Source organism: Acromyrmex echinatior, chromosome 4 (genome assembly GCF_024713525.1).
Source record: "Acromyrmex echinatior isolate Ae372 chromosome 4, ASM2471352v2, whole genome shotgun sequence".
Classification (NCBI taxonomy): Eukaryota; Metazoa; Arthropoda; class Insecta; order Hymenoptera; family Formicidae; genus Acromyrmex; species Acromyrmex echinatior.
Window position 1 is genome coordinate 13,196,266 of NC_141855.1, and position 25,264 is coordinate 13,221,529.

Sequence of the window (25,264 nt, forward strand, 5' to 3'; positions counted from 1 at the left end):
TAAAAGGTGTACATAATAAAATATTTCCTGCTTTACAAACACAAATTCTTTAAAATAACAAATTCTCTGCTTTAAAAATACAAATTCTCTGCTCTAAAGACACAAAAATTATATAAGAAGATTTTTGGGCTATTAGAGTAGGGAATTTGTCTTATCGGAGCACAGTTATGTACAAAAGGTTTTATTGAAAAAATTTCTTTGTTAATAACTTTTTAACGAACAACGAGCGACGACTAAAATTTCTTCGAGTCATGATCTTGACAACATATGTCAAGATCAAGATCATTGGAAGGTAGTCATTCAAGAAGTTGGGAATAGATATATATTTAATGGCCCCAATAAATATGCAGAGTGTTAATCCTTCAAATGTTTCTCAATCTGACAGAAAACTGATTATAAAATAATTTAAAAAAATTATAAACAAATTTTATTATTAATTACGTCAGGATTTTAATAATATTTAAGTACACATAAAAGTTTTCAGATATTTGTTTATTAATGTACCTTTCTACTTATACTTAATTTGAGTTAGTAGTCGCAAAATTTTTAATTTAACACTACAAGTAAACCTATGAAGTGTCAGTCATCGATTTTAATGAAACTTTGCATATTTATAGAATTTTGAAAAACATTTGACACGTATTATTTTTATCTGCAAAGATCTACTCTGAAGGGTGAAAACTACCCTTACAAGTAAGGGTAGATTTAACATATTAGTTGAAATAAGTTTACTAATTTGTAGAAATATACATACATATTTCTTTATTTATAACATACATGTTTATTTCTTTTAATGCACATGATATAACAACTATTTAGATTAATGGTACTATTTACAAAAAATGCTATTTATGAGTAAAATATCAAAATTCAAATTAGTACTCGCTCTGATTTGGGGCAAAATGAAACAAAGCTAGAGAAAGTTATAAAATGTTCTAAAAACAAATTATCCTGTTCTAAAACAGAAATTCATTGTACTAAAAATACAAATTTAATGCTTACCGATAAAAAATTTTTCATGCTTGAATATGTATGATATGTATAAATATACATAAACACGCATAAATATTCATAAATATATATAATTATATATGAAATATGTCCGTACATGTTCATACATCATTCTTTTATAAAATTATTTTTTATGATAGAAATGATGATTTTGTGATAGAAATAATAATAATAATGTGACAATATAAAAAATAATTAAAGGGATAATTTTCGCATTGTTTGTTAAAAAAAAAGTTTAGAAATATTTGAAAAAATTGTTCATACATAATTATGCATAATTTTATATATAATTATGCATAAATAACTTTTTTATATTTCTTCAAACTTGATTTTTTTCTAAAACAAATTGTGCAAAATTACTTTTTTAATTATTTTTAATGTTTTCACATTACTATTATTATTTCTATTACAGTAAAGAGTAATTTTACAAAAAAAAAGTAATTTTAAAAAAGGAAAAATGGATGGTATGGACATATTTCATAAACAATTATACATGTTTATGAATATTTATGCGTATTATGTATATGTTTATATATATTTATACATATTCACGAATGAAAAATTTTTTACTGGGATTTAAAAGTAAATTATCTGTCCTACAACAGAAATTATCTTCTTATATTTTTTTATTTTTAAAACAGGAATTTTCTATTAAAAAGTAATGAAATTGTGTTTTAGAGCAGAGAATTTGTTTCAAAGTAATGAATTTGTATTTTTAAAGCAGTAAATTTGTGTTTCAAAACAGGCAATTTGTATTTAAAGCAGTGAATTTATATTTGTAAAGCAGTGAATAATATCTATTACAATAAGAAATACAACGCATTCGCATATAGCCATGAAAAATGACCTCAGCGCGTGCTCAAATCGCAGTATTTCGTGACTGACAGATTTCCTAACCTGAATAGTTAACTTAAAATATTTTGGTTCATGAAGCAGAGTGATACTTTTTTCTTGTAAAATTTTTACAAATTAAATAAAGAATACAATCCGCAATTGCATTACCTTGTCCATTCAAGTGTTACCACAAAAGAAGTAAACACGTGACGCTGCTAGACCACGGTATAACAAAATGCTAAAAACATGAATGTAAAATAAGAAAAATGAGAAACATTTCCATAAGAGTAAAAGTATCTAGCGTAGTATATAAATAATATATTACCTTTTTAAAAAAAGTAAAAAAAAGCGGCAAGTGTGGGCTCCTCTCAGAAAAAATCGTTATATAAATTATAAAATACGCACTTGTATGTGCACTCCTTGAAAAAAAACGATTTCCTATTCCAAACATGTTCTAAACCTATTTTTCAAACTATGAAAATATATAAAATAATTTTTTTTTTTCAAAAAGTACGTCAATTTTTTAAATTGCACCAATTAGAAATAGAAAATACATTTCGTTGAAAAAATAATATTATACAACTACTTTTAAACAAAAATACATGAAAACAAGAGCATCTAATTGAAATAAAAAAATCTTAATATAAAAAAAGTTAGTGCTGCTAGACCAAACCAAGTTTGCTTATATTAAGGCTCCTGGGTGCTCCTGAGTAATCACCACAGTATTGAATCGTGACATCAAAAGAGAGAAATAACATTAATTTTTATTACATGCTATTTATAAATAAAGACAATTTGGAAAATAAAATGATGAGATTACTTTAAAACATTTGTAAATATGGACGAAAATTATGCATATTCTGTATTCATAACTTATATTACACAAGAGTATTTAAAATTACGTCACATTTTCTGAGATTACTTGAGATTTTTTCAAATTTACATTGCTCATTTAAGATTACCTTATACGAGTACATAAAGTGTTATTTTATCAGATCACTCTAAAATATCTTTATAGACTTTAAATATCTTTATGATAAATATCTTCGAGAATATCAATTTTATATTTTCACTGCTTAAGAAAAAAAATGCAATTTTACAAAAGAAATATTTATTGTACACAGAAACATAAAAATATAAAAAATATAAAAATCTTTATACTATTTTTTCGGTGTTCCTTATTAAAAGTGCTTTCAGAAAAAGCTTCTATTTTGAAAGGCCACAGTTATTGTAATCGCCCCTGAAAAATTTATTTATCTCCACAACTATTCATTGTACAAAGTTTAATAACAAAACGATTTTGTAGAGAATTTCAAAACTTGTCGATTTGATAATAAATACTTCTTACGTAGGAGTAATCGAATCCAAAATATTTACATAAAACATTAAAAATCAATTCATTCAAAAATAAAAAAAAATATTCTTAAAATCGTATTTCGAAAAATATTGAACGTATGAGAACGAATAAAAAATTTTGTAAAGAATTAAATAATCTTCCATCTTTATAAGAATTATTTTGAACATAAAAATAACTAAATCTGAGATATTTACCAAAAAAAGCCAATTGTCGAAATGACCAAAAGTACAACATCCTTAAAAAAATTCTATCATGGAAAGTATTGATCGTATGACTTCAAAAATAAACGAAATTGTTTCTAATTTTATCAATCTCTCTTTTGATATTAATTTTTAATTCGATAAAATGAATACCTTCTGAGATATTTTTGAAAAACATTTTTAATCAGTTTTATAAAGCTGGAAAGTTTTCCAAGTTTCTTTGGTACTAAGAATTTTAATAAATAATATTAATTAATTATAAATAATTATTAATAACATTAATTGTAAATATAATATTAATAATTGTATAATACAATACTTCGAAGAAATTTCTGTAAACATATCTTTTATGACAATTTTGCCTTAAAAAAATTTAATATTCCTGAACTAAGTACGTATATCAAATTTTCTGTTTTTTATTTAACATGAAAGAGATATTATATTAAAGTAGATGAATTATACAGTTTTCAAAATTTAGTTTTAAGTAATTTTTAATTAATCTCTGATTAATATGTCAAAGCACGTAGTAAAAATTAAAATTTCGGGAATTAAAATAGATAGATGGATTGTGTGCTCGTTGCTGAATCCAAACTTCGGATTTTTCGAACACTGGATACCTATGACTCTGCTTATTATTTCTATTTCCACTCTCTTACAATGTATACACAACATTGGTACTGACTTTCATATTGACGTTCGTTTGAGGGCAGATAAAACACAGAACATAAAGAAGTGTCGATTGCTAGAGTGCTGATTAAAATTAACCATTAGAAAAAGAAAGTTGGAACATATAAAAATCTTATTTTGAATTCTCCGATCGTATCGTATTGTGTCTATAATTTCTGGTTCCCTGCACGGCGATATAATGTCTGAGGAGGAGCATACGATCGAAGGCAATAAACCTGATGTTGAATATCTGGATTCGCCTGACAAATCGGAGAATGATAAGGCCGAATATAGGTGAGACTGGAGTGGAGACTCAGCGATTTCAATGGAAATACGAGACATATTATTAACTGCGATGATAATCTTTTAAAAGAAATATTACAACGTACTTTCTACAAAAAAAAATTAAGTGTCTTTATATGATCCTCAATAATTTCTTATTTCAGTATTATTTATTTTGCTTTTCAAATTTAGAGTCATTAGACTATAAAATGGTTTAACAGCTTTGTTAATATCTCATCTGGAAGAAGCGTATTATGATGATATGAGTTACAAAGATTACGAAGAAGGTAGTTCTCCAGCTAAACGAGTTAAAAGAGACGTAGAAGGAATGACGTGGAAGGTATAAACAATACAATTCAGTTAGCACTTTTGGATACGTTTATTATTTTTTACGTAATCTGTTATTAAAAAATTTATTAAGATAATAATATCGGAAATGAACTAATAAAATCATAAAAAAAGTCTATCTCTTCAAATCTGCGTTCAGAAGCGCATCATTAGTGCAATTGTATCGATCCATTTTTACCACTCATCAGACGTAAAAGAATAAAGTGTCGCAATGACAGCAATAGTATATTTATCCAGTAGTGCTTGATATCGGATGCGTTTCGCGTTATGCATAAAGCGCATGATGCATCATTTTATTCTTCTTTATTATTTTGTCAACAACAAGGACAAATGATACAGCATGCGACTGATAATGAGAGTGCGTAATTCAAATCGTACCCACCATCAGGAGTCCTTGTTTGAAAAACGTGAACTTATCTATTATCTGTAAATAAGTGTTCATGGATTTGTTTCGAAATGTATAAACTGTTCACGGATCATCTCGTTACTGTTTATTCTTAATGTATGAATTTAATCTTCTGTATGCAACGCAAGATAAGAATAGGTATATTTTTTAAACTCAGGCATTTTGTGGCTTATGTGTGGGAGTAGGTAGTTTTAGCGATCCACTGGAAGTCCCAGGCCTGGCACATTTCCTTCAGCGCGTGGTTTTCAAGGGATCCAAAAAATATCCAAAAGTATTAAACAATAAGTAAATTTATTGTAAAATATACTTTTTGTAAATTATAAATTTAAATTTTTAATTATTATTGTATTTATAGGAAAACGATTTTAATGAATTTATCAGTCTCCATGGTGGCACTACTAATGGCGCAACGGATTGCGAGCATACAAGATTTTACTTTGATATTTCAGAAAAACACTTGTTTGCAGCTCTTGATCGTTTTGTTCAATTTTTTATTGAACCTTTGATGAAGGAAGATGTTATCACAAGAGAGCGAGAGATCATAAAAGAAGGTATGTAAATCATAATAGTAATATTGTTGCAAAAACTTGCGATTTTTAATGTTCCATGTTCACATAGAATTTCAGTGGGGTTTATATTGCGATAAAAATAGAAAGGAACAAATACTGTCTCTTATTTCTCGAACTGGTCATCCACCCAGTAAGTTTCTTCGACGCAATTCATTACACAATGATGTAGATGATGATAAATTATATGAAGAGTTGCACAAATTCAGAGAGCGCCATTATAGCGCTCACAGAATGATGCTAACTATACAGGTAATCATTATGTGTTAAAATTGCGATAAACGATTGATTTCTTATTAAATATAGTTAATTCATGATACGTACATCCGTTTATAGGCGAGGTTACTGTTAGATACATTGCAAACGTATGTCACAATCTGCTTCGGTAATATACTAAGTAATTGGCTACCTTCCGATGACTTTATTGAATTTAAAGAAGGCGTTTCTTTTGATACAGTCGCTTTCAAAAAAATGTATAAAGTTAAACCCATCAAAGATATCAGCCAAGTATATATCTTACACACACACACACACACACACACACACACACACACACACACATATTCAAAAAAAGCTGTGCGTACTGAAATGCATATAAAAATAAAATTTATCTTTTACAGCTACATGTAACATGGGCTTTACCGTCAATACTTCATTTGTACAGAAGTAAACCATATAAATATATTTCATTGATTATTGAGCATAAAGGAAATGGATCATTAATTAATTTCCTACGTAAAAAAATGTGGGCTCTTGATCTGTTCTGTGGTAACTGTGATAATGATAATAGTTTCGGATACAATTCTATGTATGTTTTATTCGAGATTATAGTAGAACTGACCCAGGAGGGACTAAAACATCAGCAAGATATTCTAGAAGCAATATTTTCCTTTATAAAATTCGTAAAAAGGATGGGTCCACAAGAAAGTATTTATAATGAGATTTATAAGATTAGAAACGATAACTTTAGGTAATTCAATTTAGAAATAAATTGATATGTAGAAAAGAAAAATATTATTAAAATATATGATATCACTTATACTCGAGAGTTTTTTTTAGATATTTCAGTAAGTACGATGTGTTTGATTTATGTAAGAGTATGCATTTCTATACGTCGCATGATTATATAACTGGAAAGCATAATTATTTCGAGTATAACCCAGAAGCTATACAAAAATGTTTGGATCTTTTGATGCCAGAAACGGCGAATATCATGGTTTTCGACAATAATTTTGTATTAAACATAGTCGAGCCGTATTTCAAAATTAATTATATAGATATCGCGTTACAAAAGAATTGGAAATTTATTGAGCCATTGCCTTGTTTCCGTTTACCATCACGCAATAAATTTCTTACCAATAATTTCTCTACCATATCGATATCAGCAGAAAACTTCGAAATGTCCTATAAATATACACCAAGATAATATGTCGGAGATTTGGTATTGCCCGAAGTTTCATCGGCCGATGTGTTATATAAATCTTCATATAATTCCTTCTCTCACATTACAAACATCAAACAAGTAAGTAATAATCTGGACATGTAATAGTTATATTTATACATTATAGTAATACTACCACGATATGTTGATATCTTGATCCTATATGCATATAATATCTAACTTGTAATTATCACGTGTTATGATTTTTACAAAATAATTTATTATTAAACAAAATTCGTATTAATAACGTTTCAGTGCTATTTTCTTGGATATGTACTGTACTATATTAAAATATATATTGAACAAAAAATTACATCCGGCTGTAATGGCTGGATTTAACTACACTATCAATGTCAGTAAAGAAGCTGTAGGTATTATAATAGAATTGAGCGGGTTTGACGAGAAACTGTCAGTAAGTATACGTTTAAAGCATATTCGCTGATCGAGTTATATATATAATTTGGAACTACATAAATATTTTATTTATATTGCAGACCTTGTTAATGATTATTGCAAACAATATGGTGGATTTTAAAGGACTTGTTTCGGAGGACTTGTTTAAAATTATTAAAATGCATCAGCTCAAGACATATTACAACAAATTTTTGCAACCTGAGGAATTCATCGAGTATCATCTGTTTATTATCAAGCATAATTGCAACAATTATATAACTAGAAAATTATATAACTAAAAAAAACATTTAATGAACATTAATTATAACAATTGTAACAAAAAAATATGCGATATAAATTATTAATCGGAAGTAACATAAGAAATAAATATAATTCATTTTATAATATTAATGTTATAAAATAAATTATATTTATTTCTTATGTCACTTCCGATTAATAACATATATCGCATATTTTTTTCGTAGGAATGTGGAATTATGGATACTAAAATACTACTACCTTCCACATACTGAGAAGTATAATTATCTAAATAAATAAATTAATTTTCGAAACTTCCAAAACTTTGCAATGCTCATGACCAATGGTGTGTGTTCCAATGTCTTGTGCAAGGCAACATCACGAAAGACTTTACGATCAAAATTATACAAAGATTTATCCAAAAAATTAATTGTGGTCCTTTGCGTACTTTTAGTAAGGTACGGCCTCTTGGAGTAATTAAAATACCCCAAGGCACATCTTATTGCAAGTTGAAAAATATTAACCGTACTAATGTAAACTCGGTAGTGACAAATTATTATCAAGTCGATACCGCTACAATTGAATTGTCGGTGTTAATTCAGCTGTTGCTCGTAAGTATTTAATAATATTGTTTTATATATTTAAATACATGAAATCTTCAATTTATTTTTAATATTAAATAAAATGTGAATAACATTTCCGATTACTATGATTGATTTTATTTGCACGTCACATTCATCTGATAAATAATCATCTTTTAGATGATAATAAAAGAACCATTAATGAATCTACGAACTCAAGAGAAGCTTAGTTATGTTTCGTGCAATCTTAGAGATATCAATGGAATGTTAGGATATTCTATTACTGTTTACTCAAGCAGATAAGTACACAACCGAATGCATTGACCTACTGATTGAGAGATTTCTGAATTCGTTCAGAATCAGATTGGAACAGTTCTTAGAAAAGAAATTAGATGATATCAAAGAAGGGCTGAGAATTTTAAAGCAACCTGACAATGCCGAGGTTATGAAAAACGAAGTTGACAGAAATTGGAATGAGATCATAAAGCAGCAATTTATGTTTGACAGATGTGAAAAGGAAGCGCTTGCAATAGAGAATCTAAATATCAATAAGTTGAGAGAATGGTTTGGAAGACATACACTGAATGGAAGTAGTTTAAAAAAATTGAGCGTTCATGTGGTAGGAAATGATCCGAAGGAAATTGCTGTCAGTAAGCAAATATTTTTTTCTGATCGAATTTTGATCATTGTCTAAATATTTCTTTTTGTGTTATGACATCATTCTTGCTTTCTATTTCTTTTATGTCACATTAAGTTGAAATTGCTAAGATTAAAAATTAAAATTTTAAAAATTAATTGTTGTAGATGAAGAGAAGCGTAGACGTGATGCGTACTGTCTTACGGAATTTATAATTGACGATTCACAGCACAAAATTGTTCATATTACTGACGTAAATAAGTACAAAAATAATCACCTCGTTCTCTATTCATATAGTAATAGAAAAGATTAATCCTGTCATTCTTAAAGCGCTTAATAAGTAATACTTAAACAGTAATAAGTATTGATGACGAAATTACAATGATATGTATATTACCATTTCAAAACTTCTTGTTATTTTAATTTATCATTAATATATATTAATTATATTCGATTTCATAATTATATTGTCCATTATATTTTACACTTATTCCGTGTAGAAATTGAATCTATATTGGCTGACTAGTCATGGCGTTAGTAAAGTTTTATATATCATCACTATTTAGTTTCTCTAAGTAATAACGAACTAGTAATGTAATGCTCTTTTTTGACTATGTTTAAAAAATTAGCTAATGACTAGATAAAAAAAGGTTATAAAGTGATAACATTAGCAAAAATTTTCTAAATATTATATAGCATTTATCTAGCGGTTATCTTAGGGGCTCCGCACAATAAAAGAAACAGGAAACACAGAACAGTGAATGAGAATGTTAACCTATCAGAAAGCGGAATGTGATCGACGATGATAACATATCTGAATCTGATAAAAAGTTACAGATCCGGACTTTACGTCGCAATATCTCCACGTGTAGAAAAAATAAAAACATGTATATGATACAATTGGAGCGTAAGCTATCGATTAAGTGTACTTAATCTGAATCTGATAAAAAGTTACAGATCCGGACTTTACGTCGCAATATCTCCACGTGTAGAAAAAATAAAAACATGTATATGATACAATTGGAGCGTAAGCTATCGATTAAGTGTACTTAATCTGAATCTGATAAAAAGTTACAGATCCGGACTTTACGTCGCAATATCTCCACGTGTAGAAAAAATAAAAACATGTATATGATACAATTGGAGCGTAAGCTATCGATTAAGTGTACTTAAAACTCGATCGGGACAGCCGTTATTGATATTCGATAATCTCGATCTGAGTATCAATTATGAAACTTTATCCCTAGGAAAAGTGAAAAGTGAAAAATTTCTCCATTAATTTCAATAGTAAAAATTTTCACTTTTCTTTTTCCTAGGGATAAAGTTTCATGATTGATACCCTGGCGCAACTTACCGGCTCGCGTATAAAGGAGGCACGTCCATAGACATAGACCCATATTCAGAACGCACTTTTATCGATAAAAGCGCACTTTTATCTCTGTAATTCTATAGTATGCGTAATGTAAATTATAACATGTTAGCGCGCTAATATCGTTGTAAGCGTTCTGAATAAGGGCCATAGTATCTCTAGATCAAGCATTCGAGGAGTGGGAGTAGTCCACATTTAAAAAAGGACGCACTCAGGACTGTTGGTTCAGGTTATGAAATATATATAAAATATGTATATAAAATATATATAAAATATTGCTATATATGTAAAATGTATGTATACATATGTAAAATATATTTAAATTTTCAACATTTTTGAAAATATTTGACATAGGCGACTTTAATGATCTCCTATTTTACTAGTGTACGTTACTGAAGCTACATTGGACGCGTATGCGTCTGAAACCCGGCCCGTCTAACAACACTGGATCGAAAGCATGAAGAAGCTCGGCGGGCTACCTCAAGCTAACAAAAATTCCGAGATGAAACGCATCCGTCCCGATTCGCGCTCGTGAGACTTTCATAGAATATATACGAGTATACTCTCTCCGATTTGATTGAAGTTGTTACATATCAGTTCCTCATTCTCTTTTTCGATCCCCTCTCTCAGAGATACGCATGCACGAAATGAGAGAAAACACACCTGGACCAACATCGGAGAGAAGGAAGAAAGAACGGATTCAGCCGGAAGCCACCGTTCGTTGGAGTGAGTAAGAGGTGTGGCAGAAGCGTGATGAAACATACAATGCTGCACACACTAGTATTGTACCGCACTAGATTATGTACATATACATACATGTACATATGCACATTTGCGGAAGTTGACCTATAAATGGCGGAATCAATTGAAGAAGAGAAATGCTATCGGTTCCTAAAACTATATTATCAAAGTAGTGTATTTCTTTTATCTTTCCGACAGTCTTCCTATTGACTATTTCATCGCCATCTTGGACCTAGTTATCTATAGTCTAATAAGCGCTTAGTATTATTAGTATATATAGTTATTCCTGTCCATGATATTGGTACATGATAAAGTTAGTAGGTCCAATATGGCGGACTAATGCACTACTTTAGTAATATAGAGCTTTATCCTCTCCCTTGATTCTCTCTGGACCGATTATAGATACTATTAAAGATCGGCATCCTTACGGGAATTCATCCTTGTGAATATTGAAGTAATTAAATATTAAAAACTGATAATAGTAATTTTATTAACTGATTATACTAATTTTATGATTTATTAGTTTAGTAGACGTATTTACATATTTAGAAATGTATTATCAATAATACTCGATTTTTCTTTAAAATTGATTTCAGTGGTATCATCAAAGTTTAGTTACCATCAGAGATGATAACTGCAGAGAAAAAAATTGTATTTTTTCTGCAATATATAGGATATTAACTTTACAAGTATGCATATTTATTTATGGAACATTTATTTAATAAAAAATTATGAATTTAATGAATGTATGAGCCGAATATTTATGTTAATAATAGCAAATTTATATTGATTGTCGATAATGTCAGCGTTCTTCAATTACTTCCGAGCTCTTGGGACTCTGTTTATACCGTCGAAAATTTGCCCAGGGTTGATAATCTTTAATGATAGTACTCCCACTCCTAAAATTTTTGACAATGCTTGGTCAAGAATTAATTCCGAATGCTATAGAGCTGTAAACTATCTTTTAAGGTTAGATTATAAAATGAAATTGTTAATTTTTATGAATAAATAAAAAATACTCTATTAATTGAAAATTTCTCTTCCGCTTTATTAGAAACTGACATAGTCTTACATACTAAAAATAGATCGTTACACATGAATGTAGCAAATTCGTATACAAGGTGTTTAAAAAAAAAATACTACATTAATAAATTTCTGTAATTTATAAGTTATATCACTTGATTTATATTCGTTAGAGTCTTTAATATATTAATACAGTTTGATTTTATTTCATTCTATATGTGCAACATAAACTTTGATCTAAAAATTAAAGTGCAATATAAGCTTTGATCTAAAAATCCAAATGATTTAGATTTGAAGTCATGGCTAAAGTCTAGTTTTAATCATTTTTTTGTCATCGTATCTCTATAAGTAGTCATCTTTTGTTAGCCTATCTTTAATTAACCGTTTTATATACATTTTATAACTTTGAAAATTACTCGATCGGGATCGAAACGTTAGTTCTATGTAGACATATTTTATCTTTATTTTTACTTTTATGTTTATTTAATGTCAATTGTATCATATTATGTACATTAAAATTTGTTCTTTTGGTTTGCCCTTTTTAGCACAATTTCTTTTTTCGAAGATACTTACCATAGTGATCTATAAAGATATTCTAGAGTGATCTGAAGAAATAATACTTTATGTACTCGTATAAAGTAATCTTAAATGAGCAAAGTAAATTTGGAAAAATTTTAAGTAATCTCAGAAAATGTAATGTAATTTTAAATACTTGTGTAATATGAGTAAAGAAGGTAATCTTGTGTAACATATTTGATAATCTGAGGTGAAATAATTTGAGATAATACAAAGTAATCTTAAGTTATCCGGTGTATTTTAAAGGTAATCCGTATCAAAGGTAATTTTTGTACATTATAATTACTATAGTAACCAATCATTCGGATATATGGCTTTAATAAATTATACAAAATATTCTGTAAATATATTCTGTAAATTTCTCAAGAAATAATTTTCAATTATAACTTAATGCGAAATATTCAACAAATATCTACTTATATCTATAATCGCTTATAGATTGTTAATCGTAAAAATTAATGATTCGCATCAGTTGATAGTCTTTTATTATTCATGAAGTATGATCGCATTTCGGTACACGGAACACTGTTACCTTCGTGCTCAATGAACGAATGCAAATGAATGATAATTGATAGCATGGTGATCTTAAATGGCACGCCATATGCCGAGTGCCAAGCTTTGTTTTTATCAACCATTATAAAATGTTCAACGTATTGTAAATGAAATATATACCAAATATTATATGTCAAATATCAATGTATCGTGAATTATTAAGTAGAAGGGCCTTGGACTCGACGACTCAGATGAATTCGGTGCGTCAAATATATCGATGTTTATATGCCTAAATGTATGACCTTAATGTTTTTTTTTGTTAAAACTGTTGATATAATAATGTTAGTATGAAATTAGTCGTAGCATTGAGCATTATGGCTAACTACAGTAATTCACAAGTTGCGGATATTTTGATAATAGTGAATGTGGAAGATGTGCAGCTGAAACGGCAAGAGTATTAAATGAACGATATCTAGATAGACATAGACATAGTGCCCATTCAATATTACAGATTATATCACGAGCAAGACAATTTGGTATATTATATGTAAAAAGAAACAATGGAGCCAACGTAGTTACCATTTTAACAGCGATTAATTTGAATCCGCATACAAGCATGGAATTTTGAAAGAAACACAATTGCCATTTTCTTTAATACAAAGAATTTGAAATCCTAGGCATTGCTATGCATATCACATAAATTTTAATCAAGAACTTCACAGAACAGATTTTCAAAACAGAATAAATTTTTGTACCTGGGCTTGTTACATGATAGAATAAAATCCACAATTTTTCCATACTGTTTGTTTTTCCGATGAAGCGACATTTAAGAGTAATGGTATTGTAAATCGGCATAATATGCATTATTGGTCAACAAAGAATCCACATTGGATAAGACAAAATGATAATCAACGAATTCGAAGTAAAAACGTTTGGTGCGGTATTTTGAGTGGAATATAATTGAACCTTATATTTTCGAAGAAACATTAAATGATTGCAATTTATCACAATTTCCTTGAAATTAAACCACTTGCTAATATTGTTAGAAAATGTGGAATTACATATTCGAGGACAAATATGGTTTCAGCAAGACGGAACTTCTACTTATTCTACCAAGGCAGTACAAAATTTATTAAATAAAAAATATCCACATCGATAGATCGGCTTGTAGCATGGCCACCTCGATCACCCAACCTTATGCCTTTGAATTACTTTTTGTGGGGATATGTCAAAGACATTCTATATTCTGAACCTTCAACAATTCGTGATAATATGATTACTCGAATTACTACAATGCTTAAAAATATTTCACTGGAAATATTAAGAAGAGCATGGATCATTTAACACACCGAATTCATTTGTGTCATCGAGTCCAAGGTCAAAATATTGAACATTTATTGTAAGGAACAGAAATACAGGGCATACATTTTACTTTACTACAAATTTGTGACTTACAATTAGATTGATCTAGAATGTCCTTGTAATATACATTGTAATATAATATGTCATTGTATAATGAATTTGTCTTAAAAAGGGCTGTCATACAATGTAATAAAAAATATGACATTTCATTTAAAAAAATGAAATTCATTTTGAAATGTCCCCAACGCGTCCGTCCATAAAATAATTATTTTCACTATGTGATGTCACTCTTTGTATTAAAAAAAAATGTTGGTATAAACCATTTTTCCGTATGTCTTTAAATTTTGCTAATAACACAGACCCACAAAAAAAAGTACCCTGTGCTGTAATATAAAATTTTAATTTGTAATTTTGTAATATAAAATTATAATTATATATAATATAAGGGTATTCAGCGACTTAAAATACATAATAATAGCTGGATCTCTACTCCAGCACAAGGTACTTTTTTTGTGGGCTTGTGTAATTAAATCGGTTTATACGAATCATCCTGTATATTATATATAATTATAATTTTAATAATATAAAATTAAAATTTTGTAAAAATGCAACTACCTGATTTTATTTTCTTAATTTATCACACAACTTTTTTCCCTTTAGCAGAAAGATAGAAGGCAGTAATAATAAAAATATTTATTTCCATTAATATATTTCTTATTTAAAAAAAAAATAAGTTTTATTCTTTAAGACAAATATTAAATTTAATAGTTTAAAATTAATTAATTAATCAGATATTTTAGTTTATTAAAGAAAAGAATTACTAAATATATAAAAATATATTAAATAATTTACGTGTGACAGTTAAAATCTATTTGTAATCGACTTGTTAGTATACTTTTTAGTATAATACGTAAAAAGTAAAAAAAATTAATTAACAACGATGTTGTTCGAGTAATGAAAATTAAACAGATAAAAAGATTGAGAATTCCAAAATTGACTACGATATATAATACATATTACAAATTTCAATTTTAATTAATTTACAAAATTTGGACAAAAACTTTCATATTTTTCTATATAATTCGTGTAATTTTCATTGTGAATGTTACATGTCCTTTTATGCAATATTCTAAGCATATTAATAGGTTTTGCTGAGTATTTGCTCTTACACTCCAACGTTGTTTGCGATTAGACTTCGCTGCATTAAAGCACGACGAGTTGCCTGTAATCCAAGCCAAAGTAAACTACCATCACTCGTCTGTCAATCGTCTGTTCCCTTTCCATTCTTTTAACGATTATTGATTGTCGCGATTTGCATACCGAGGCGGTATAATCGCCGTCAAAATGTTATCTTCTAATTTCACTCCTCACGAGTATATACAAAAAGTCTTTGATATTTTCTATTTTTAGCAACGGTGTATTCATTTTTTGAAAATATTAAATTTTTTAATTTATCAAAGCAATCCTAGAGATTGCTTTGATTCCTAAATTAAAATTTTGAGATAAAAAAATATAAATCTTATATTTTTTTATGCTCTACAACATATCCAAAGCCCATCAAAAGTGAGAAATAGTTCCGACATTTCCTTCGTTAGTAGATTGGAAGTTAAGTTTAATTCTTTCTCGCGAACTTATTCGCATGTAATTTCCAATGTATCATCAGCGTGACTTTCTCCTCGAAGCTACTCCCTCACATTTATTCACCCCAGTATGCGTCAGCCCTACTGTTTTTGCGACGAAACGTGACTAGCTGCCATTCCGCAAACATTTTATCGAATCACGCTCGCACGCGTTTTCCATCATACACCCCTAACGTTCAGCACATCCGCGTTTTCCCGACATCCCTTTCATTCGCGTCTTGTTTACTCGGACCCTGCGATGGATCGAAGAAAGGTAAACGAAGCTACCTCCTCGTTCTTGATGAATGATAAACGAGTATACTCTGACTTTCCACGCGGAATAATTACGTCGTTTCAAACACGCGTACGTTTGCTTCCACGATATTGATCAAGAGATACTTGTATTCTGCTATTTCTTTTAATTAATGCTTAAAAACGTCGTGTTTGCACATAGCTGGCTCATACTTTCTAAAGTTCAAAAATTTCAAATAGTTGTCGACTTGTTTCAAAATGCAGTGTGCGGGCATTGCGCACGTGCGACATACATGTCTGCAGCGATTCATTGTGAATGAGCCCATATGCCGCGAAAGTCATCCTCGTGTGACGTTACAAAGGGATGTCGGACAATGACGAATGAATCGCTACGTGCTGCGCGAATAATGCCGTCCGTTCTGCCGCGCTGATCACGATAAGCGCGCCGTCCTTAGGGACTATTTTTCCTCTTTCTTTGTATGTATTCTTTCACCTGACGATTTGCATCGAGTGATTATGCGCCATCAATATTTAATAAGCGATATTTTCATCTCCGTGCGCAAAAATTTTACAGGATTATCAGAATTATCAATTCCTCATCCTAATATTCGATAACTTTTTCTTGATTTCTAGGTATCATTTTTTTCTAATGCTTTTAATAATTTTGAAATGTTTTATATTTTTGTTCTGATTTGAAAACCGTTAAATATTTTGTTGAATTACTCATTGATCGGAAATTTTTGGCAACCACTGTATAATGTGAGCGAAATATCAGTAATATAAGCATAAATTTTTATTATATATTAGCATAAATTTTTATTATATATGAACATAAAATGTTTTAATAAATTTAATTACAACTCATATCAATAAAAAGAGAAACTCTATGGAACTTTGCAATAGATTTTTTTCAAGACGAAATTAGGTAGTTTTCTCAACGTCAGAGAGCAATTTTCATTTCACCCCCCCCCCCACCCCTCAAAAAACGGGAGAATTCGATTTCCTCGGTTTTCGAAGCACGCCAATATCTGCGATTTCCTTTTCTTTTCCTTTTTTTCTTCTTTGGCACACTTTACCGCACAGTCGAAGGACTTATTACCGGAAGCAAAGGGGAACACAACGGGAAGAGAAAATAGCTGATGCGCGCGATATCTACGTATTGATTTTGTCCCGAGCTTTGAATCCGAATGCGCCGGAACTGGTGAAACCGAACTCGTCCAGATGAAACCGAGGACTCCGGACCACTTCAGTCAGACACTTGCCTTAAATTGAATTGTACTTTGGAGAGAGGAGCGACACGAACAGGCCAATGCAATTAGCTCGAGTATAGCTGAACAATTATACGAGTTAGTGTCATTATAATTACTCCCGGCAAACATCGTTAGAGAACGATCGATATTACGCGCGCGAGGTGCTCCAATGGACGTCACGTGATCTAATTTCGATTCAATTTCAACGGAACTAGATTATTGCGTACGCATAAACTGATCCCATTTCTCGAATAATACGCAAAAATAGAACGGTATATACAATTATATTTCGAGATGTTCGCAAAAAAAAGTTTGCAAAATTTTTAAATCGCACGTTCTCTTGCAATGTAAGAAAAATCGATACGTGTCGCTTGAACGTGGTATAACAAATTGACAAATATTTGCCATTTTGCTGTTGCCTGGCTAAAATCGCGCTCCATTATATTAGCTTGGATTCTCGTACAAAAGTGCATCCTGCGCGAGCATGAAGGACGGAAGCAAGAACAAGAAGAAAAAAAGAGAAGAAAGACAAAGAATAAAATGAATGCTCGGCAAGGGCGTTCAACGATGATACCAGATGAAAATGGAACTGCGGAAGCTCATAAAATGGGAAGCAAAAAATGGCAATTTTCAGTGGAGCTCTGTATCACTTGTGTCAGTATTTCCCATATAAGATCAAAATCGTCGTCGCAAATGAGATACTCGTCAGGAGAATAAGGAAGACTTTAGAAAAAACCTATGCTAAAATGTAACAACACGTTTTAAGAAGTTGCATCTTAAATGCCGCGCTTTTGTAATAAACAAACTACTGGAGATACATTATTTTCTCTTGTATATAAAGAAATTATTGTAGTTTTTGAAAAATAGCTTAAAATTCCATACTGAAACGAATTATTTTTGTACGCGAGAAACGAACAAATTTTTTAATTTTTGAGTTTTTGAAATATTTAAATATTTTTATGTAACGAAAAAGTGTCTAAATCAAGATCATTACAATTTGTTATAATAATCTAAAATATTCTAAACAAACTTTTTTAAAAAATAAGTTTTTAAGTTAGAAAAAAAAAATATCAAAATATATCGCAGAATTAATTTAAAAGAAGCGGCTTCTTTATCATTGAGAAAATTTTATAAAAATCGCACATCCAATGTAAATTTAGTGCCGGTTTCTCCGCATCGCGCGCGACGATTTCTAGTCAAGACCACACTCTACGTTCCATGGGTCAATTCGATGGGTTTCTCGGCCAACACCATCATGCGCACTGTGCCTTAATGTCTGTGCCATTGCCTGATGGAGAATGTAGTGCGCAGCCGGCACAGACGGTTCTGTCAAAACCCCCCCACCAATCCTTCGAGTACGGGTACAACCGCCACCGCCACCTCCATCGGTACTCCACCTCCAGTTCTATTTCTCTTTCTCTTTCTCTCGTCCAACACCGCCGTCCACCACCATCAGCCCACCATCCACCATGGAAACCGACTAGTGCGCATTCTGACTTCAGTCAGGCAGACGATCTCAACCTGCCCAGGTCAATATAGGCAGGTGTTCGCGAGAGAACGATCCTATCTACCGATCGTTGTTGCCAGCCGCGTTCGCATCGCGTCGAATTCTCTCGTCCATCGTGGATTTCCTGAGGTCACTTCGAGGTCACGGTGTCGAAACGAGAGGACAGGGTGACGGAACGGAGCTCGGAGCACCGCGAGCGGGAGTGCCGTTGAGAGGGTCGCGTTGGCGGAGCCCGGCCGGGATTTATGGAACCACCCCATGGATAGTAACATGTCAACCGCCGCCTTCATGCATCGGTATGAGAAAAAGAATATTAAATCGATATGCTAGTCGTGTACACATGTATCCAAGTCGTGTACGCAGATACATACATATATGAGAAGCGTCCACGCTCCTCCCTGTTTGTGTCGTCGTCCGGTTGGGGTTTCTCGTGGTTCCCTCACGCGGCTTTCAAAAAGCTGCCTCCGTGCCCGATCGATGAGCTCGTTGCTATGTCGTGGCGCTGATAGAAACGCGTGAAGAGACCTCCATATAATCGTCAAATTACACATACCCAAGAAATACAAATAAAAGTCAATGGAAAATCGAAATGATTTTATTTTTATTCTTAACGTCATTAAGAAATAGTCAAATTCATCATTTTGACTTTCATGACATCAAAATAAAGTCATTTTGATTTTTTTTATTTGATATATTTCTTGGATAAGAGCATAGGCGTTGAAAAATTACGTATAAATAAGTTTCAAAAAATGAATTAACATTATTCGAAGTGCATAAATATTAACTATACGATTGATATATTTGTTCGACTAAATTTCAACGTTTCCGAATAGATCTTATGCATGCAATACGCCGAAGAAGTTCACATTTAACGCGAAGTTTGATAGAAGCTTTTACCATCTTCTAAAAATTGACTGATAACAAAAACACTGCTTCGTTCGTAACGATCGAGTGGATTGTGAAAAGATTTGCGTGCTTGTGAAAGAGTCCATAGTAATCAGTCTGAGACTTGTTACTTCAGAATTGTACAAGAAACAATCGGTATTCAAACAATCGGTATTCTCTCGGTTTCATTCTCGCTCTATCACGCTGTTTCGACAAATAGTCGCTCTGCCCACGATTAATATTGCGAAAGAAAGAAAAAACAAAAATACTCTCTCTATCTTTCTATACCACACATTTTATTCGACAAATATCCTAGGACAAATATCCTTAAGATATTCAGAAGATATATAGACGTCTTTTGAATGTCTTTTAGGACGGTTCCTTGAAAGACTTTGCTGTACGAGTCTCTTCCTCTTCTTTATGTAAAATCTTGACTTTTTTTATGTAAAATCTAAATTTTACGTCATGTCCAATTTTACATCATGTTCTGCATTTAATTAACATTCAATTTTACGTCGTGTTCTCCATTTAATAAAATATCTTATATCTACATGTATAAGTTTATATCTGCGAGTTTTCGTTATAGTGGAATAAATTACGCGTGCGAATCTCTATAAGAAGTTGTATACGTGTTGGAGGTAATGTTTTCGATCGAGGCACGACACAGTTCTCTATCCGATCGCCGAAGCGTGGAAGACTCTCGAGAATCCAGTCGCGGTAATCGTGTATGCACTTGCAAGGCAGCACGGCAGAGGCTACTTAGACGGCATTCCATTAACCTGCATTTTCGCAGAGGCAGGCGCGTCACCTGTTCGGTTTCCCCGTGTACACGACATGATGTCGAATCGGACCAGCCCGGTTTCCTTGAACCTGCGGATACCGCAGCCATTGACCGCGCGCGGTCGGCTCTCGCCTCGTCTCCGTGACGAAAGTGCGCGCCGTTCTCTCTCTCTCTTTCTCTCTCTCTCTTTCCCTCTCCCCCTTCTTCTCCCTTCCTCCGTATCCGTTCCCCACCTTGGCGATCTCTTTCTCATCTCGCCGGACACCACGCGGACGGATACGCTTCTTTGCCGTTCCTCTGCTAAAACGCTAATTACTCTTCTGCCAATTGCACTTTTTTGGGCGACGTCCTTTGAACACGATATCTTTTTTATAATTTAATAGAAACTGGATGTATTGACAGATATCGCAGCCTTTTTGCGAAATTAGCCTTTTTGCAAAAAAGACTAAAGTAGATTAGCCGCCATTTTGCATAAAGGCTAGCCCTTTTACAGAAAGGTTAATATTATTGGTACAACCACGATCAATTGTTCATTCTGATCATTAATTGTCAAAATTATCGATCTTCCAAAGTCCTTCCAAGGTATTTTACTTCAACCTCAGACGGTCGCGATATCAAGAATGTAATCTCGCGCAGGAAAAAACTCAAGTTTGCGCACGATGCGAGTTACGCGAAGTGCAAAGCGAGGATCAGACGAGAAGAGCGACGAGGTGTATATCTCTCCGGAGCCGCCAGGATGTATTTTATCAACGCTGGCGGTGCATAAATCCCTTTTTCCTTCGCGCGACTACCAAGCCAAGCTTACTCACTCCGCATTAATTCCGGTCGCGTTACTCTCCTATCTTTCCAGCCCTCCGCCTCGCGCGCATCGAAGTGCATCCCCATGTTCGGATCTCTAGGTGCGGCGGCTGGTTGCGAACTCGTACAAAAGCGAGACGCCGAGTGGCAATCGATATATCTTTCTATCTCTCTTTCTCTCACTCTCGGCTAGGCACGTATATCCTGCGGCTATCGGATGACACGGTGTCGATGGACGAGGAAAGGAACCTTATGGATACGACGACGTTGCCTCGCGAAATGAACGGCTGTGATTGCGATCTCGGTTCGCGAAATAATCCTCGGTAGATGTACGATCGGGATAAAAAAAAAAAAGAAAAAAGGGAAAAAACGCTCGGACACGTCCCAGCGAAATTGCGAAAACGATTTGCGAGCATGTAAATTACAGCACCGCTTCGCAGAATCACCGCTCGTATAGCAGACAGACGTATCCAGTGGGCATTCATGGACCTCCATGAAATATCCGAACGTCTTGAGAATTATTCCTTGAGAATTATTTATGTTAAATATATAAGAGACGCTTCTGACAAAATATTTTATGTGAAAACTACTGGAGATAAATCAAATTAACGCGACAATATCGACTGTTAAGAAATAGCGTTAAGGCAAACAGTAAATAAACCTAAGAATATACAAAGAAAAAATCTTACTGTATGTAAGTAATAATTAATTGTTTCAAGTATTTTAAAAAAGTTCATATGTCTGCAATCTATCAAAAGTTCGTCAAGCATCAAATTTATTCAACATATATTCTCCTAATAAATTTAATACAGATTAAATTAAATCAAGATTAAATTAAAACAAATTCGACTTGCTTATTACATTATAAAATCGCTTTTTCGATCAATTTTATATTCTTCTAAAAAAATAAATAAATAAATAAATTCTTATTTTAAGTAAAAGAAATGATGGTATTATACGATCCCCCCATTTACATTTTATACAATCACTTCGTTAATAATTAAAATTTAAATTTAAAACTTAACAATTACATTCGTCAAAGTATTGTTCAATCGATTTTAAATTCAAAGTTACGAAACATTTATTACATAGGACATTATTTATAAAAATGTAGCGACACTGCATTAATGATACGAAGAGAAACAGGGATAATAATTTGGCCTCCTACAAAAATAGATTCAAAAAATTGGTTTTGTTTAAAAAAAACACAGTGTTTGATAACAAAATTGATAAAAAGATAAAATATTTTAGATGTATGCAAATAAATATATATACGTACACATAACTTCTGTATATAAGCTGCTCAGTAAAAATAGTACACATAATAGAAACTATAATAGATTAACAGTAGAGTTACAATCAATTATCAAAAATGATTGTTTTAATGTAAAAACTTCAAAAAAGAGACCGTAAGTAATCAATACTCATAGAGGACCACATCAGCAAAATGCCATGCTATTGTTCAAATTTGCATAATTCAAAATATATAGTCAAATAAAATGTTGAAAAGCACACAACACACTCAAATATATTCGTGTGATGATACGCTGAAGTTTAAAAAAAATGAAGAAGTATAATAGATATAATTAAATGTATTTTGGGAACGTTTCGAAATACTTGAAAGTAAAAATGCATTATAATAAGTGCTGGCTATTGAGTATTGGCATATTAACGTCATAGTGTAACGGCGAGTTACTAATAAATAATTCCATAAGTAATCATTATGATTGCTATATAATAGCGAAGAGAGATATTAAGGGAGGCCATAATATCTACACTGGCCATACTATCTTCTCCTCTATATAATAACGAATTTTTCTAAAATTTGTAATAAGTATATATTTTAAGATTATTATTAAGAAAAAGTATTCTTTGTTAAAGATTACCATTAAAAGGAAAAAAATTAATTGAGTAATCATTTTTCTTAGCAATAGAATAATATTTTTCTGTATAGGTATACCAAATCAATGACGTCAAAATATCTCCAAAATATCTCCAAAATGTCTCTAAAATGTCCATTTCTAATAGATTAACTTTAGTCTCGGTTTAATTTACTCTTTATTCTTTTCTAATTCTTAAAAGACTAGAAAATAATAAAAAGTAAGTTAAACTAAAATTTAATCATCGGCATAAGATGCATTTGAAAAATTTACCTGAATATTCAAGTGAATCATCCTACCTTTATCGTCCATTAAACGTAAACAAAAAAGAAAATAACACACTTAGGCACTCGGATAAAGTTTCCAAACGCAGCCTAAAAGCCATTTTTTAATCAGTAACGATTCATTTTAATGTTATCGTGACTTGTTTTGTTTGAGAAGCCTCGACTGGAAAAAGCTATTCATAAACAAAAACACTGTTCCCAGAAAACATATGTTTACAGATTTTATTCTACCTCGTAGGATGTAACTATTTACAGCTTCCATTAATGTTAACTATAGAATAAACTCAAAACTTTATTTTCCTGAGTCTCGACACGAACTTTTTGGCTTAGGTGTCCTTTTTCCATAGCCGGCACTTTCTCAATTATACAAGGCTTGCTCTGCGACGCAGAGAAGGCTGCCGTAATTCGAGGTACATGTTGGCGAACTGGAGCAGTGAACGCGCGGAAAAACATACGGAAAAAGAGGATTTTCTCCTCAGCAACCGGTCGTACTCTCTAGCACTAGTCTAGAGAGACAAACAGTGTGACACTTTGCGATACGAGAAAGAATAAGGTCACACAAAGTCAGCGTGCTCGCATTCGACGCTGCGCCATTCGCGTTAAAAGTTCATTCACGATGCAGCTGGAAGTTCCGCATGTTTCTCTGCTCGCGACTCATTGCCGATAATTTAACTACCTCTGTATTCGTGACAAGATGAGAGAAGTTCGATAATAGAGAATGCAAAGTGAAACTCGCATTGGCGGATTCAGAAATTTGTCAAGGGGGTCGTTGGCTCGCCGCAAGCAAAATTTTTTTAAAGGTCAAATATGAAAGGATAGCATATTAAATTATTATTTTAATTATTACATTGAAAAAGTATTATTTAATATATAATTCATAAAGTGTTTTATTTAAAATTATATCAATATAAAAAAAGAATACAATGGAATCTATGTTTTTTTATATCTAAGAGTTTCTTACATTGAAACAATATTTTTTAAATATTAAAATTGCGATTAAGAGCATTTCAGAGAGAAATATTAAAAATATATAACATTTCGCTGTAAATATTTTTTAAAAAAGGAGACTTCAAAGGGGACCATGGCCTCCATGGCTCTACATGGATCCAATGGAAACTCGCGTGCATAAGGTTTCCTATGGGATTACATGATCGCCGACGCGAGAAAACAGGGAGCTCTCTCGCTGTTCTCCCTTCTCATTCACCATAACCGAAACTCGTTTCACTCAGTCGACGAACGACGATATCGATTACCGACGACTCGGGCGTTCACCGCTCACCCGGAAGAACCAACGAACGGAAGTTCGTCCGCGAACTTCGCCCCTGAATCCGATAATTATCGCCGGCACGCGGCCCCGTTGCCTTCTTTCCCGTAATAGCTTCCGGTAACCGTATAGAGAACTTGCATGATCGATATTCCCAAACACGTCTGAGAAATTGTACGTAACATTGACGAGATATCGTTG

At 31.8% G+C, this 25,264-nt stretch overlaps 3 protein-coding genes across 4 annotated transcripts in view; 2 read left to right on the top strand and 1 right to left on the bottom strand.

Annotated features, from left to right (window-relative positions):
* Positions 1–25,264, bottom strand: part of Tdrd3 (Tudor domain containing 3) — a 76,294-nt gene that overhangs the window by 32,986 nt on the left and 18,044 nt on the right. The gene's annotated exons all lie outside the window — the stretch shown is intronic.
* LOC147909988 (nardilysin-like) lies at positions 4,344–10,539 on the top strand. Its single transcript, XM_087405159.1, is given in 16 exon segments — positions 4,344–4,362; positions 4,572–4,690; positions 5,262–5,375; positions 5,460–5,655; positions 5,723–5,922; positions 6,007–6,177; positions 6,291–6,640; positions 6,730–7,060; positions 7,062–7,192; positions 7,367–7,523; positions 7,606–7,739; positions 7,990–8,111; positions 8,114–8,373; positions 8,524–8,630; positions 8,632–8,993; positions 9,148–10,539. Coding segments are annotated over 16 exon segments (2,919 nt in total). The 3' UTR covers positions 9,294–10,539.
* The window catches only part of LOC105146451 (uncharacterized), a 47,936-nt gene continuing 41,450 nt past the window's right edge, over positions 18,779–25,264 (top strand). The window contains exon 1 of one of the 2 annotated variants that reach the window (XM_011056727.2): positions 18,779–19,467. In XM_011056727.2, coding sequence (XP_011055029.2) covers positions 19,430–19,467 — 38 coding nt within the window. In that variant the 5' untranslated portion in view covers positions 18,779–19,429. The remainder of the gene's footprint in view (positions 19,468–25,264) is intronic. The other variant, XM_087405302.1, reaches the window with a different exon arrangement.